The following is a 16,974-nucleotide window of genomic DNA, read 5'->3' as shown; positions in this document are numbered from 1 at the left end:
TGGCCTTGGCAATTGCCTGGGGGGGCCCTGTGATGCCTGGCAATCTGTTCTGGGGAGACTTTCCAAGATTTGAGTGGGTAAAGAGCCTAATTCTGCAAAGCATGCAGCATCTTCTCAGGGGTAACATGTCTCCTCAACTCTCTTGGCTTTGAGAGAAACTTGAGAGCTTTCAGCTGAGAGCTTCCCTGTAAGGAAATGCGTGCCTGTGTTTTTAAGCAAAAGATGCATGTGCTGCACCCATAAAATACATAGATACAGACACAAGGAAGAAACTGTGTGCACAACAGCCCAGCTGTCCACAAAGAATGGGTAGAAGCATACCAGCCACCCATTTTTCTGTGCAGTCACCTCTTTCACAATGAAAATGAGTTCACACATTTGTACGCCTTAAAAATGAATTCACATTTTGTGACGTAAACGGACTTCACTTATAAAGCAAATAGTGTTGCTTTTTATTTTAGCATCTCTTCCATACCAAGCAGGACTTTTTGGAGTATAAAATTGTTGCTCTAAGACAGACTGCTCCTTTAAATATCTTTGTTTATATCCTTAGCCAGAAGATATTGGGCAGGCACCAATAGTTAATGCCCCAGAAGGTGGGAAAGTGGATTTAGAAGCCTTCAGCCAGTTTACAAAAATTATCACACCAGCGATTACAAGAGTGGTGGATTTTGCCAAAAAGTTGCCTATGTTTTGTGAGGTAAGAAGACTTTCTTGCACTCCTCATTTATATGCCTGTTGTTAAAAAGTACTCAGAATACTCTGGCATGGAACTTAAAAATTCAATGTGTCTAAAATTAAAAAATTAAAGACACTCAAAATCAATGGGACTAGAATAATCTGTATTTTCATGAATTTTCTTTTTCCTGTGATTATTGAAATCCTGAGTTTGTTAATCTGGAAGTCATTGGGGACTCAGATATGTCTTTAGAGGTGGCCTTGAACAAGTAAATTAACAAAAAGATACTGTGTAGAAGCATTGCTGATATATTTAATAAAATCTTGCAGCACATGGTTCCCTATGTATCTTCTGGTTCCTTGGCAGGTACAGTATTGTAGAGTTAGGTCTAGACAGTAAAAACTTCTTGAAATTCAGGAAAGCACCCCTGTCCAGGAGTGGCACTTGCCTCATTGGGTTCCCTAGGCTTGGTTTTTCTGAATGGGGAGGTTGTACATAAAAGAGTCTGTGAAAGTAATGGATTGTCATTCCAAATAGATACTCATCTGTAAATATACAGTAAACAGACTCAAAGGCCTGGTTGCACATAAGGAATACAGAGGCCTTATGCTGATCTCATTTGTACCAAGGTATCATTTTTATTGAAGGACCAGATGCAATGGCTGATTATATTTTTTTTCCTCCAATTTAATAAATGGTATCAGAACTGCAGCCTGAAATAATATTTCAGTCTTAATAATCTAAATAATTTTAATAGAATCATAGAAAGGTTTGTGTTGGAAGGGACCTTAAAAATCATCCAGTTCCAACCCCCTTGCCATCAGCAGGAACACCTTCCATTTCATCCTTTGAGGTCAATACCTTACCAGAAAGGAAGGGTAAGGCAGCCATCAAATTTTACTCTACTGTGGCTGGCAGCTTTTTTTAAAAGTCAGTCAGGGAGTACTATGTATGTTCTCTGGCAAGTACAGAACAAGAAGAGGTAAATATCAATAGTAGTCACAGTGTAAATATCTCACCCTGGCCAGGCTCTGCATTGGTGCCATCAGTCAAGGAAGCATGAAATGTAGCCAAGCATGGAGATTTTAAAATACAAGGAATATGTCCATAGCTCATGAGCATTTAGTGTCTGAGGGAATCAGCCTCCTCTGATCTGGCATTTGTTGGTGGGAAATGGCAGTGACATACCAAGGTAGTCTTTTTAATTTAGAAAGCTCTGCCAGTCACACACAGACTTCAGTGCACATCTGACATCTCCTACCCCTCCTGGCTACCAAGGACCCACTTGTGTCAGAGCTAGGCAGGAAGCATGGATGAAGAAGTCAAGGCATCGTTGAGCATGACGTCTCTATGTTACGTGGCTCAGCTGGACAGGCTTTGTTTACAGCTGAGCCACTGTGTAACCCTGACACCTGCCCATATACAGCAAGGTCTGATGGCTGGGTGAGGGACAACTCCTCATGAACACAAAGGAGTAGGACAGCTGCTCTCTGAGTTGTCATACAGCACTTCCTGTAGTATGAAGAAAATTACAAATGTTTGCTCCTTTCTGAAGGGGCACCCTTCTGTTAACTTTGTTTCCATTATGATTTAACCTATATCTTTTTCTTAGAAGCAATACTGTGTGGGCTTAGATTTTTTACAGGAAAAACCCCTTCTTTCTTCCATAGGAGCTGCAGAGCATTTAAACATTAACTCAGTTCATAATTCCAGAAGCTGTTCGAGAATGCAGTACATCTCTATGAAAGTGGGACATGATAGGGAGCAACCATGGCCACTTATATTTTCATAAGGCTACTTTTCCTTCTTTTTCACATCTTTGGACACATGTAGAAGCCAGCAAAGCACTGAGTGCCCAGCTTAGCTTGCATGCACCCATTGGCCTCTGCCTCAAACTAAGTATCCAATCCCAAACTAATCAAAGTACAAGGAAAACTTGATTTGCTTCTCAGCATTTCTCCTGTTGTTTCTTTCCTGCTTTTCTTTCTGCTTAGAAGATGAAGATTGAGGAGAATGTAATAAGTTTAATGTGGGTTTTAAATGTCAAGGCATCAGTGGTTCCACAGTGGATGAAGCTGTGTGAATACTCTTTGAGGTCACTCAGCTCAGCTCAATTCCACGGTGCTGCATTGCACGTGTCCTGCAGAGGTGAGCCCTTCGGGTTCCTGCCTTGTGCCTTTTCTCCCTGCAGAGAGAGAGGAAAGGACATCACATGGCAGAGTTTCAGTCACATTTATTGATCCTGCTACTGGAAGATGCTCTGGTAGCAACACTCAAGTGATGAATGTAGGTAGCATTAAAATCTGCACAGCTGGGAGTAGAACTGATGTTCAAGCTTCCTGTCTCTGGTAACTCCTGCTACTGGCAGATAAGACCTGAGGCCTGGCATCTGTGAAACAGGTGTCCCATGTATCCTTCAGAATTAGAAAAGCAGGTGAAAGACAGGCATAGTCAGACTGCCACTACCCTAAAGAAGTTTTAAGAAGGATCAAGTAGAAAAAATCCTCATGAGTTTCATGGCTCACTAATAAAACAGCTGAAGCATCACAAAATATCTTCTCTACTGTTATCTATTTCTTTTCTACTATTCTTCCTTCTGCTTAGAAGCTTGGTGTTTTTTTCAATTCTCTTTTCTTGTCCCTTCTCTCTGCCTTTCTTTCATGTTCTTTTTTTCACTTCCATTGCTTTTTCCAGGATCTCTTCATGGTTCCTCTCACATATCTATTCTCGTTTTAGTTTTTTTTTAACTCTATTTCTTTCCCTTCTTCAGTCTCTGCTGCCAAACAGTGGAATTGTCATTGGGTAGCAAGACTTCTGCTGTGCCTGTGCAGTCTTCCTCTCACTGCTGCTGAGCTGAGGGTCATCTTTAGGGAAACTGATTTGCTCTGAACAGGATGAGTCAATTTTCTTGTGTATTAAATGCTTCACACCTGAAGCTGGCATTGCTGGAAAAGTAGCTGCATGACTCAACTCATTTTCCTGACCATGACTAGCTCTGTGCTTAAAACTCTTCTCTAACAGGTAACTGCTTTCCACTTGCATTAGGTAGCTCTGCATCATTTCCCACCAAATCAGTGCACTTGCTTTGCAAGTACACCGTTGCCATGTAAACCTATAGTTCATGGAGGTTTTATTTTTGAATTGCAAAACAGGTAAATATAATAATTTTATAATAATTGAAATGGCTTTTTGCCTCCTTTCAAGCCAAGCAGAAGTGCGTTGCTCTTTCACATGCGGGACCCTTGCTGTTCGCTTACAGTCTCAAAACTGTCTTGGTGGGTTTTGTTATTGTTGAATAACCTATGAAAACATAAGGACATGCTTTATAGAACATGTTCTACTCACATGTCAGCGTTCTGGTTATAGTCTGTACATACAGAACCTTTGGGCAGCTTGCCTTTGTTAATGGCATGGAAAAGTCACATGCCCTGAAGATCACAATTCATGCACCAGCATAAAAGCTGTAGCTCTACCACAGATTTTCTGTCTGTCCAGCAATAGTGTAGGGAGCTCAGGGAGAACAGCCTTACTAGATTAAGTCTAGGTTAATAAACTCTGTTTTTAAAATGGGCCATGAGAATTCCTGCTCCACTGATTGCCATATATCCTCTAGATATAAATATTTGTTTAAAACACAGTCCACTCTTACAGACCCTCCCAAATGTCTTTCCTTTCCTCTGGTCAGGTAAGAAATAAGTATGGCTGATAGTGAATTTAACTGGGATGGCTGAGGTCTGCACCAGCTCCAATTATAGTTTATTCTGCTATGATAAGTTGTAAGCTGAGGGAGCCAACAGCTGTGTTATTGCTAGATTTCCCAAGGGTGTGTGGAGATGCTAACCAGGGAATGTTAACCTACTGGCGGCTCCTGAAGGCAGGAATGCAGATCTTGGGGGTTTGTGCAGAGCAGCATGTTTGGAGGGGAGCTGCACTATGCAGGGCAGTGTCCTAGGCTGTGAACTGCAACTTCGTGCGCATGGACCTATTGTAGCTGTAAAAGCCACTCAGTCTGACAAACATGAATTTTTCTTTGCTGTTCATAATTTCTGCAGCTGCCATGTGAAGACCAGATCATCCTTCTGAAAGGCTGCTGTATGGAGATCATGTCCCTCCGAGCAGCAGTTCGCTATGACCCTGAGAGTGAGACTTTAACACTGAATGGGGAGATGGCGGTGACAAGGGGCCAGCTGAAAAATGGGGGTCTTGGCGTAGTGTCTGATGCCATTTTTGACCTGGGCATGTCTCTTTCTTCATTTAACCTGGATGACACCGAGGTTGCCCTTCTTCAGGCTGTTCTGCTCATGTCATCAGGTGAGAACAGAAACATATTTGGATCCAAGCAATTTTGAAACTTTTGGTCTTTGTCACAAGCCTCTTTGTAAAAGAAATAAGATAGGTTAGATCTTGTAGTGCTGACTAGAGTAATGTGAGAGAAATTTTCTCTCAAAACCCCAGTGACTTATTTTGGTGAGCACTAGGAAAAAAATTCAGGGTGTTCAGAGAGTTGGACAGAAAACCAGTTTTGGTAACACACCTTGCTCATTTTTGTACTTAAGAATGAGCCAGGAATGATCATCAAGAAGAAATCAGTTCTGATTCTGAGCCAGTTTGCCTAAAATGAAAAATGGATAATTTAGCAACACTGGTCCTTATGATAAGTTCCCTCTTCCCCAAAGTAATGTCGTGCATTGGGCATTCATACACATTTCCACCAGTCTCATATGTTTAGTTTGACTTGCCCTCTTGTTTTCCTAATAAACAGCACCACTGCTTCCTAATGGGCTTTTACAAGCTGTGCTGCTTCCCTACGCTGGGACCATTTGCAACTGGTCATGATACAAAAGCAGCACAGACAACTTCCTATGATTTCCAAAGAGTTTCTAACCTTCTCAATTTGAGTATGTTTTCATATATGCTTCCAGTGATTGTGCCAGCCCAAAGAGGAAATTCCATTCTTGGGCAGGTGGCAGATCTGGCAAGATTTTATTTTAAGATGGCTTTGAAGATTGGGCACTGAATAACAATACACAATCAGTGATTTACAAGCATTAACTGCATCTGAGATAAAAAGGTTTCTACATTAATCACAACATAGCACTTCATTTTCCCCATCAAAACATTTTGATTTCTTTTTCAGGTCCCTACATACTGATACTGGAGCAGGGTTTTCAAAAGGCAATTTAAAAATGACCTGCTTTCCCAGAGGTGTCTCCTGAGAAGTGATGTGAAAGGGGCTTTCCCAGTCTTTATCTGGGTGCCAGTTGAGACAGCCAGATTTTTAGCCTTTGTTGTTCCTTGATGCTCCATAACAGCTCACCCGGGATCAAAGCATGATCGAAGCATGATCAAACCATTAGTCAGATTGTAGAAAACCAGATAGAAAGGAACTGTAACTTAGATACCTGACAAGGATTTTTTTTGTTTCTTTATTAGTTGTTTTACAGAAAAAATGTAAATAGAATCCTTAGCTGAAATCAGGGATCTGATGTTCTAGTCACTGTAAGGAAACACTTCCCAAACGGCTACACTCTGTGTAAGTGTGTGTAAGTGAGCAAAACAGACATTGGATGAAGAAAGGAAGGATTGTCTTCTTATTTTAACAGGCATTGTACTAGCAAGTGAGTTGGCTGGAGTGAAAGAAGTTTGTGGCAGAGCCACAAATGTCCCTGGTCTCTCTCTTTCCTAGCATCAGAATCATCCTATTTTTCCTGATTTATGATCAGGCATTTGTTAAAGCAAATATGTAAGAATGATAATTCTGCTTCTTTGTATCTACAGATCGCCCAGGCCTTGTTTGCGTCGAGAGAATAGAAAAGTGTCAAGAGGGTTTCCTCCTGGCATTCGAACACTACATTAATTACAGAAAACACCATGTTGCACACTTTTGGCCAAAACTGCTGATGAAAGTGACAGACCTGCGAATGATTGGAGCCTGCCATGCCAGCCGCTTCCTGCACATGAAGGTGGAGTGCCCCACAGAACTGTTCCCTCCATTGTTCCTGGAAGTGTTTGAGGATTAGAGAGACTGAAGTGGTTCTCCACACCCCCGTCGCACTACTGGCTGTCATTTCATCCCATTGCCCAGCTCTTCTCACCTGTTTGTTCTTCTTCTTTCGTGGTCTTCTGTTTCTTGAGATGGGGCTGGGATTTTGTTTGAGTTTTCTTTTGGGGTTGCTGGGGGGCAGTTGTATACACATGGATGAAAACATCCCTTTAATGCGGGTACTTGTGACTATTGCAATTTGTTCTTCAGTCCTTTGATGTGAGTGCTTTGACAGCTTAACAGTGAAAATACGAACAGACCAATCTCATTCACCAGCATTTGCGTGGTCACCAGCTCACACCCATCATTGCCTGGAAAATAGGGGAGAGAGACTGAAGTGGCAGAAAAATAAATTTGCCTTCAAGTTGGAACAGATATTGTTAATTTGACCCTGACAATTCTGTCTTGTATTACTCCTTTTGCAGGGTACAACTGACCAATTCATAGTACGAAATTTCTGGTCATTGTCATGGTTTCTATTGTAACAATTACCACTATGATCTAGAATCTTCATCATCATTATGATCCCATCATTCTCTGAGGTTTTTTCCAGCAGATGCAGTTTAACTGTGCCCCATAAATCAAGTACTTAAAATAATGCAGTGTTAGAAGGGACTGAGTCTTGTTGGGTTTTTTTTCCATGTGTATAAGGTATTAAGATCTTCAGTTTCTAAATTTGGACTCCAGGTAACTTCACTGGAAGGTTTGTTGGAGTGAGGACAGAAATTTGATTCTCTGAGGTGCTCCTGACACTGGAGGGGCCTGCTTTTTCTGAGGTGTGTGGAAAAATCCATCACTCTGAGGGAGAAGGCTCTCTGTCAGGATAGCAGGCAGTGTCTCAGAGTTATTCAGGGATATGAGAGCTCACGGAATGACGACAAGGAGAATGAAACATATGAGGTGACCTTCAGATACGACAGAAACCAACTGTGTTATTAACAACACTTGACTGTAGAGCTTTATCCCAGGAATACAAATAGTGTTGCTCAGCAGTAATCCTTTGTTATATATATATATAAAGTTTATATGCACCTATATATATATAATTTTATATATATATAATGGCAAATCTTCAGCAGATGTCTTAAACTTATTTCTGTATTTTTATGTTCTCTCCTTCTCTTTCTCTGACTCGGCCCTATGTATGTGTGCATGTGGATCAGCTGAGTTCTCCCTCCCTACAGATATGTCTGTTTGTGTTTCATTAGGCTAGATGCTCTCTTGATTCTTTTAATTTATTTCCACTAACTGCACTAGCAGGAACCAAACTGAGCAATGACAAAATGTCCTGCTGCCGAAGTCTGCAAGCCAGTACACACAGTCCTGGAATGTTTGGAGGCCAGTGATGAGGACATTGTAGGTAGAGGTTCCTCTCTGTCACCATTTCCATTCAGGGATGTCATCCCTGGGTTTTATAAACTTGATATTAAATTATCCTCTGAATTTGTATGACACTTCTAAAACATCTTTCTCTTCTTCCTGGGAACCAGAGACTTAGTTCATGTTTTTTGCACTGCCTCATTCCCTACATTCTTTCATGTTGTGCATTGATTTGTACCAGTTTCTTTCTCCGCTATTTATTGACCCATTTGCCCACCAAGCTGTGGGCATTGTTAGAGTGGATGTGTTGACTTTCAAAGCTCATGGCCCATATCTGAACCCATAGGTTATGTGCTTATCCCCTCATAAAAACAGGATACTCAGGAAAACGAATAGATGGAACACAATATATGTGTGTCAGGAGTTAAACTCTTTCTACCCTTCTTTCCCTACATCATTGATAATGCATTTGGAGTGCTATTGGGCACATTTTTAGGGATATGGAATCTTGTTCTCTCTGTTGTTTGATACCATATGCACCTGTGATGAGCTGTGAGCACTAATGTTATCACTTAGCGGTTTTTTTTGTCAGAACACAAAACACATTGGGGTGTGTAGGAGTTTTTCTGCAGGTAGCAGTGAAGACACCATTGGAGATTAATTCTTAAATATTTGGTGTAAAACCGCTTTTGTTGGCTGTGTTGGCTCCATCTTAAAGCGTGTGTCTAAACGTCTGTATCCAAATTCCTTGTAGAGCACTGTCTTGGGGACAAAGAGTCAGAAACTGGCTTTTTGGATAGGTGATTTGGGGTGACTTGATGGAGGACTTACAGAACGTAGTAGGGAACTCAGAAAAGCAGCCAATCCCTTACTTGCACTGATGCCTTCACAATGTAGAAACAAAACAACATACTTTCGAGACAATATTAATATTGCAAGGAATATAAAAGCAGAATTGGAAGCCTGCAGGTGCAAATATGGCAAAATGCACACGTGATACAGGACTTCTGCAATTTTATGAGTTTAATAAATTAGCATATTTAACAGTAGTGTCCAATTAGAAGAGCATTTAGTTAAGTAATCCCCCCTTTTGGTTCTGCCCATTTGGAGCCCCTCCTGAGTTTCTAGCCCTATATTTATTATGTCTAGGATACATGGTAAAAGGAAATAAGACATACTTGGCTAAAGAAGAAAAACTAAATAATATTTCAGGAATGTAGCATAATATGTCTTAGAAGGTTATCTTATTGATCTAAAACGTAGGGGAAAAGGGGTAGGAAAAGTACTTGGAGCTACAGCCATGTATCAGAAATCTGCAAAGTTACAAATATATGACAAATACATGAGAAGCTTGGGCATTAGTGCCTATGCCCACAGTGGCTTGCAAAGAAAAGAGAAATGTGCATGTCTTTTGAAGCCCTGTTCTGCCATGGATCTGAGCATGGAATTGCTCCTAAAGCCAGTGCAAGTACTTCACCTGTTTGCTTAATGTGAGCTGGAGTAGGCATTCAAGCTTTTGACTGTGCTGCAGGTGAGACCCAGGAGAGGAAGCATCATATCTCTTCTTTTTCCTAAATACCAATGCAGTTTGGAGCTGTGCCTAGTCAGGCCTCCTTCCTTAGGTGATTGCAGATGGACTGAAGTGCCTAAAATCAGGCATCCGACTTAGACAATTCTGGCAGTGCTCTAAGCAGAAAGGACATATACATCAACATGTTTTTCTAGCTTTTCAGGTTAAGTTGGAGTCTGGCCCTAATTAACAGACTGAGTTAGAAGTATTCCCTAACTGAAAACTAAGGCCAAGCTCATAGTTGGACAGATTTGACAGATGGATGAACTGACATCTAATGGCCTCTGATCTCCTACCAGTCTTACTTTGTCTCATTTCCTTTACTTTCCTCAGTATGACTTCTGATTTATGTGATCATGAAAGCAAAACTAACTGACCTTAGCTCTGCAAAGATGTACTTCTAAATATCAGTGATCTCAAGCCATTGTGGGATTGAGCCCTGGACTGACCACCTCAGTGGCAGACACCAATGCCACAGTCAGCACTCTTTGCAGTAACTGGCCTTCTGAGTGAAATAACAAACTTGTGCTTTCCAGTGCAGTCCAGAGTCTTGTTTCTGCTGATGCCACGTGGCTCTTGTGTTTGCTTTGTGGTCTACGTGTTGGTCTCACACAGAAGGTTTTTCCTGTCAAACCTGATTGTCACCATTCATGGTATTGCCCTGAGTAACATGTGCATTTAGATACTCATTTCATGTGTAATCTCAGTTAAGTCATGATATTTATTATAACATATATAGTGTGTGCTAATGATTTTTGTTTACATTCTGCCAAAATGTAGAGTTAGACCTCCCAGGTCCAAAATCATCTTTGAGCAGACTGCCTGCTTCTTCAGAGGCAGGTACCAGAAAGAGGAAAAAACTGTCCAGAAAGACCATTTATATCAGAAATCTGCCAAGAGAGGGCTGTTAATCACAAGCAGAGCATGTCATTGCTAGTGATGTATTTTTATGCTATGGAACTCTAATCTGTATGTGTCATATTGACTTCTTGCTGCATGAATCATAAATTTTAAAAATCAGTCTTACAGTTTTGAGATGTAGCCAGCATTCCTAAGGCTAAACCTTTTTCATTGACAGAATCAAAATCCACAACCAAGGAACGTTTTCCTCTCACTGTGAGAGTAATTGAAAGTGTTCAACATTTATCTTTTCACAAAGGAAGAGGCAACAGAACCTCTTAATGTGTCTTGTTGTTGTGATCATCTGGAAATGATTGCCAGACGTTTCCTTTTGATATAGTAATGAAGTGATCTGTATTTAAATTTTATAGAGAGAATTTTATTCTAGTGTGATAGAGATTTATTTTCCACTTAAAGACTCAAAACGGTGTGAGCACGTTTTTGGTTTTGTTTTGTTTTGTTTTTTTTTTTTTACTATGGTATATTTTTGCTTTAAAATTAAAAACAAAACAAAAAAAAAAGGTTTGGCCTTATCACAAAGTTTTAGTATAGATGTTAGCAAACGCAAAGAGTATGCATTATTTGTGTGTATCCACATTGACTGATGTCGCCTTCAAAAAGCAATATTGTGCAGGTAATAAGTTGTTTGTGACTGTCCATTGCACAGTTTACCTTCTTTAAAAGCTAACCTTGTTTATGCACAAGACAATCAAATGTAAATCTACATCAGCACCCAGGTGTGGATTAAATTTATGTAAATTACTGAGCACAATGTAAAACATTAAAAGACACTTTATTTAATTACACATTTAATGTTGGTAAAGATAGTATCAGGGCATGAACTAGCTGACATACTGTAATTTCTTTTTCTCTTTTCCTACTTCCTTAGCACTCTACAGTTTCAGTTTGCTCATAAATACATCAAATTAGTCATTCATAATTTTCTTGAAGAGGAGGGTGGTTTGGGTTGTTTATTTGTTTTTATGAAGTCAGTTGGGATGACTTACTACTTTGTCTATGAGGTTTGTGGGTTTTACTTATTTGGTTTATTTTTTTATATCAGTTTCATGCCCTGAGGGTAAGGCAAACATTACACCATACAGTAAAAAACAAAGTACCTTGGATGATGTATTTTTTTGCAAACAGTGTTAAGAGTTATGCTAGATTGGTAATATTTTTTCAGCCTAAAATATATTAAAAAAATCTGTGATCACAAATGTTTTAAACTATCTAAAGAGAAAATTTGTATATTTGGGGAAGAAAATAATTTTTACATAGCTTTTGTATGCAAATATTAAAATGTAATTATGAATATAGTGGGCATAGATAACTGTGTAAGCTTGAATTCTAAAAAAGAAAAAGCTTATAACTGAAAAGTGATCCTGGTGTCTCTGTCTCTTTGTTGCAGGCTCTTTTGTCAGCTCTCACACTTCCAAGCCATTGGAATGGGAAAAGTAGAACCTAGAGCACAATGTTTTATCAGCTATAACCTGTTCACATTTCTGTGCTTCTGCATCCCTTTCATCACCTACCTCATATCTTATCTCCTCTCCTCCCTTCCCTTGGGCAGCCAAACAAAGGTTTTCACTTCCTCACTCTTCACAGCAGCCAACCTTAATTTACTCCAGTGAACTGACTCTTGATTTATGTCTCACTCAATTACATTTTTTAGGGAACGCCCTTTCTTTCCTTCTCCATTCCCAGTCTAAACAAGGACGGTGTGACAGGAGCAATAAGCTTCCCATCTTTTCATACTTTCCATACCTTGGTCCCCTACCTAGTGGAGAAGATCTTCTCATTCAGATATTTTCTCTAGCCTTATTTTCCTTTGCAGTTCTTATTTCTCCTCCAGTTCTTCCACTCCCGCCTGGAAGAAGATCCTATTGCCTGGATCCAGAGTGATGCCTTGGCCTGTCCCACATGGCAAACCTATTCTGGGCTCTTGTTTCACTGTGATTTCCACAGGCATTCACTGGCTGCCTGCCAGCTCCTGCTCCTGGTCCCCTTCCACAGGAGGTGCCAGGAGCCTTCCAAGGGATGCCGAGCTCCCTGAGCTGCCCTGGGAGTGCATTCCTGACACCTGGCTATGTGTCCCTGGGCAGTGCTGTGGCAGCAGCTGGAGGGTTTGTTCCCTTTGTGGCCTGTGGGCCAAAGGCAGGGGCTGTGTGTGAGGAGCCAGAGGGAAAGCATGAAATCCCTGCTGTGCCTTCAATGGAATCCCTCCAAGCACTGCAGTTCAGGCACTGCATGGGGAAGCCTTGCCAAAGCCTCTGCTGGGTTTGCACCAAGCGAGCAGCAACGTGGGTTGCTTTGGCCCCCCAGGACCAGCTCTGGAGTGAGGAATTAATTTGGTGTGTATAAACTTGTTTACTTAATGTGAAGAAATAGTTCTGCTTCCACAGATGCCAGTACTCTGGGTACAATGTTTTCATTTGTAGTGGTGGAATCTGTTTTTCAAAAAGTGGTGTTATATCTGTGGATTCTGAGAGCCACATGAATTTGCTTCAGTGTCTATTTATCACTACGGAGAAGGACATAAGCGATGCTAGCTTTTCCCCTGGTGCTCTGGCACTAAAGCAGAATTGTGTTCTTGACCTGCTGTGGGCTGCCTCTTGCACCTTGAGCCTGTTGGTGAACATAGGTGCTGTTTGTTTGCCCACTTGGTGGGGTGGGTGAGGGTTTTCTGTCCTTGAAAACTCAGCCACATCTGAAGGATTTTCTCCGTGAACTTGAGAGTCTAACAACAAACGTGTGTCACACTCATGGCCACGTGTGCTGTGTGGTATTCCCCACAGCATCAGTAGTTCCAAAATGAAAACTTGCGTATGAAAAGTGGCTGCAAACACATCACCTTTGAAATAAGTAAAGGGTCTGTACAAAAGTCCCTCAGCTCTCTATATCGTATTGCAGCCCTCCTTTCCAGACTGAATCACAGAGCATCTTTCTCTCCTCTCATGCCTACGCCTGGTGGAAGCATGGACCCTGCAGGTGCTGCCACAAGCTGTCTTCGTACACACAATGAAAAATTAGAAAAGAAACCTGAGGAATCTCCTTTGTATCATTTGGGAGAGCTTGAGACTTCTAAGGTCAAGGAATATTGAAAGGCCTGTGGGATCTTTAAGTCAGAGGCCCCAAAGGGAGAAATAAAATGTTTTGTAGGTCATCCTGACCTTGTGGTGACTTGAAAAATTACGAACTTGGAAAAGTGGTTCAAACTCTGTACCCTGCTGTGCAGAACTGGGGTGGAACCTGCAAGGAAAAATAAGACAATGCTTAGTGGATTGTATTTGGAAAACACAGTGTAAAAAAGTAGAGAAGGACATCAGCAAATCAAAAGCACAACCCAGAATGAGTCATTTTTCTGAATTTCATTGGAATCTGAATTTGCTAGAGACTGTCTGAGTGGGTATGGGGGTAGCTTCAAACACTGTTTCTCTGTACAGAAATGTTCTATTTACAAGAAATAAGAGCAGTTTTTCAAAATTCAAAGAAAAGCTCTATTTAAAGAGGAAAAACAGTGTTATATGTGGCTGCAAGGTCTTTGCTATCTCCTTTGGTAGCTCAGAGATAGGAACAAAAAGGAGAAGAAGTTGTCTTTTCTGGGATAACCATAGAAGCAGAAAGCTTCACTGCCTGATGTAATATTTAAAATGGAAATGAAAGCTGGAGCATGTCTTTGTGCGTATATAAAGTTGCAGGAGGAGTTGGCTAGGGCTGAAAACACATCCCAAGCGAAATCTCAAAGACATGTTCTCTCAAGGAAGGAAGGAAGGAAGGAAGGAAGGAAGGAAGGAAGGAAGGACTGTGCCCCCTGAAGCTGGAGCTGTAGATAATGACAAAAGGTGAGATCCAGGCTGTGGTTTGGTGAAGTTGTTCTTTGCTCCAGTTAAGTGTAGGAGAGTCACAGTATTGTCAGTTGCTTTCACAAAAGACGCAAGAAAATGTTTGGCAACTGAGACACAGAAATGCACCCACACATCAAAGCCAGCACATCTTGGTGCAGTGGGTCAGAATCCATGACAGTGAGGAGCAAAGAGCCTGCAAGATGCAAAACCACCAACATCCCAGAGAACTGAGCCAGAGAGGGTAGGAAATATCTAACTCAATGTGATTGTGCTGCCAGTAGTTCCTTTACTTCTTCTGGGCAGGAAATCCAGAAGAAGGCCTCTTCAAAGACTCAGAGGGATCTGACAGACATAGCTGCCAGTGCCTTTAAGCCTCCATGGCCAGGTGGGACAACCTGGATGTCCTCTTGCTCTCCCACTGCTATGCTCCTCCCCACTCCACCTAGGATACTAGTGAGGTGGTGTTGTCTGGCTGCTCTGCGACCATGGTGGGAAATTTTTCAGAGACTTACAAAAAAATCCAGGGGCAAGCAGGGTAGGTTTTTCTCCTGAATGCCAGAGCACACACCAAAGCTGCTGACCTCTCCCTCTTGCCAAAGTGAGCTCCTTGCTCTCTGTGCCCACAGTCCTGGCTCCAGCCCTGGAATGGAACAGCTGAGTGTGCTCTGTGCTGGCTCAGCTGGGTCCCTTGGAGGTGAAGCCCATCTTTGTGACCGCCTGGGCAGTGAACAAGGCACTTTTCCATTCAGTCAGGGCCTGCTTTGTCTATCATGTGTTGGTCACCTCAGTCCTAGACACTGTTCCAGGGAGAGCAGAGAGCTCTTCCAGATCTCCCACTAATGGCCTGTGAAGGCAGGGCCTGACATCCATCTAGCATTCCAGAGCAGCTCGTGTGGAGAAGGAGGCATGAGCCTCCCCCTGGCATGAGCCTCCTCTGGAAGTCCTGCTGGCACCAGAGATGAGATGAAGGGCACAAGAACAGACTTCTCACCAGGTCAGGAACTACAGAGGTGGAGTGATGGTCACAAAGGTCTGCCTGGAGGAAATGGATGGTGACAACAGGGACAGGTTTGTGGCCTCCAAAGCCTGCTGCAAAGCTCAAGGGCAGAGTACTCTTTGTCAGAACTCTGTTGTGATAAAACGGACATCTTTGGATCTAAAATCCCAACATTCACTTGTTTGTTCTCCTCAGAACTATCCTGTCACTGGAGTTTGTAAGTAAGTTGGTATTGCTGCCAAGGCCCAAAGGAGAACTGAGAGCTTATGGGGGAAGGAAGGTGCTCCATCCAGAAGGAGAGGGGGTTGAGCTCCTGCACACTGTGCATCTGCACAGCTTTGCCCTCAATACAGGGCTAAAACACCAAACTGGGCCAAGCCATTTCCAGGCTGCATCACTAAAGGCCTATGATGTAAAGGAGGTGCTGATTGCCCTTTAAATCAAAGGTCCTCTGGGGCAGATCATCCCAAGAGCCAGGGATGGCTTCAAGTCCCAGGCTGCCCTGTGCTGAAAGCAAGGGAACACACTGGGCTGGGAATATCCATGGTGCAATCACCACGTGCCTTGGGCAGCTGACAGGCACACAGCCCTGTGAGCCTGGAGCTGTTGGAGCTGCACTCCAGCTCCAGCTCCAGCACCTGGGCTTGGCTGCTGGTCCGAACCCAGGGCAGAAAGGACACACAGAGAGAGTCCACTTGGGCTGTGAGGTGTGGGATTCTTCTTAATTTCATTTTTATTTCAAGTTCTGTTAAAGAAATCAGCAGTGAAACTGGGCAATCAGCTAATATTAATGATAGCTTGTCACATTTCTAGCTGTGCTGATCGGATCAGATTTGCCTCTAGCCTTGGCTTCAGACAGTTCAATGCACCTACACTCCATTATTACCAGACATGTTTTTTCCTGAAATGGGCATGATGACAGTATTTCAATTTCAAAATAAACCTCACAATATCCATTCCTTTTTTATGGTGGAAAAAAAGGTGCTTAAAAGGATTTTAACCAGGAGATGTCAAGACAAGATGTGTGTCTAGGCCAAGACAAGAGGCTGGACTAATAAACCGGATTTCAAAATCTTTTTTATAAATTGTAATGCTCCACTTTTATCCATCCACAGCTCCAGAAGATTGACCCCAGTCATATTTTTATTTTCATCAAGGAAGTAAAACTTTTTTCCCTTCTTCTGGGCTTCATAAGTAACCTAGGAGATGTTTGCCTTTCTCAGAGCTAAGATGCTTGACTTCTTCAAAGTCAAGTGAGACCCTCTCAGCTGTTGACATTTTTCTCTGCTGCAGATGAAGTTCTCTTCCTATTCAAAGTGTATTTTCAGCAGAGAGGTTGATCAAGAGGAGGGAATACGTGTAGCACTGGCCATTTGATCTTTGTTCCTACATGTCTCCCATATGCACATACTGACTCCTGGGCATTTTCCTTTCCAGCATGCCAAAGTAGCTGCTGCCCTTGGATCAGAGGTCAGGTGCCAAGGGATTGTAAGAAGGAGAATCGTTCTGGATGGCTGCCAGTGCTCTCCACAAACCAGAAACAGCATCACTCTAAAAGTACTGCAGAAGCTTATATTCTTTGTGAGAGGGTGCAGGCTTTTCTTGATGTGTGAGTTAAGG

General features: G+C 42.1%; 1 protein-coding gene across 7 annotated transcripts in view; it reads left to right on the top strand.

The window, feature by feature from the left end:
- The window catches only part of THRB (thyroid hormone receptor beta), a 154,916-nt gene extending 143,215 nt beyond the window's left edge, over positions 1–11,701 (top strand). For all 7 annotated transcript variants that reach the window (XM_030971792.1, XM_030971797.1, XM_030971793.1 and 4 more), the window contains 3 exons: positions 554–700; positions 4,732–4,990; positions 6,458–11,701. In XM_030971792.1, the coding sequence (XP_030827652.1) occupies positions 554–700; positions 4,732–4,990; positions 6,458–6,699 (648 nt within the window). In that variant the 3' untranslated portion in view covers positions 6,700–11,701. The remainder of the gene's footprint in view (positions 1–553; positions 701–4,731; positions 4,991–6,457) is intronic.
- Positions 11,702–16,974: the final 5,273 nt, after the last annotated feature.

The sequence above is a fragment of the Camarhynchus parvulus genome, chromosome 2, assembly GCF_901933205.1.
Source record: "Camarhynchus parvulus chromosome 2, STF_HiC, whole genome shotgun sequence".
Taxonomy (NCBI): Eukaryota; Metazoa; Chordata; class Aves; order Passeriformes; family Thraupidae; genus Camarhynchus; species Camarhynchus parvulus.
The sequence above is the reverse complement of the archived record's forward strand: the minus strand, read 5'-3'. Positions and strand labels throughout refer to the sequence as shown.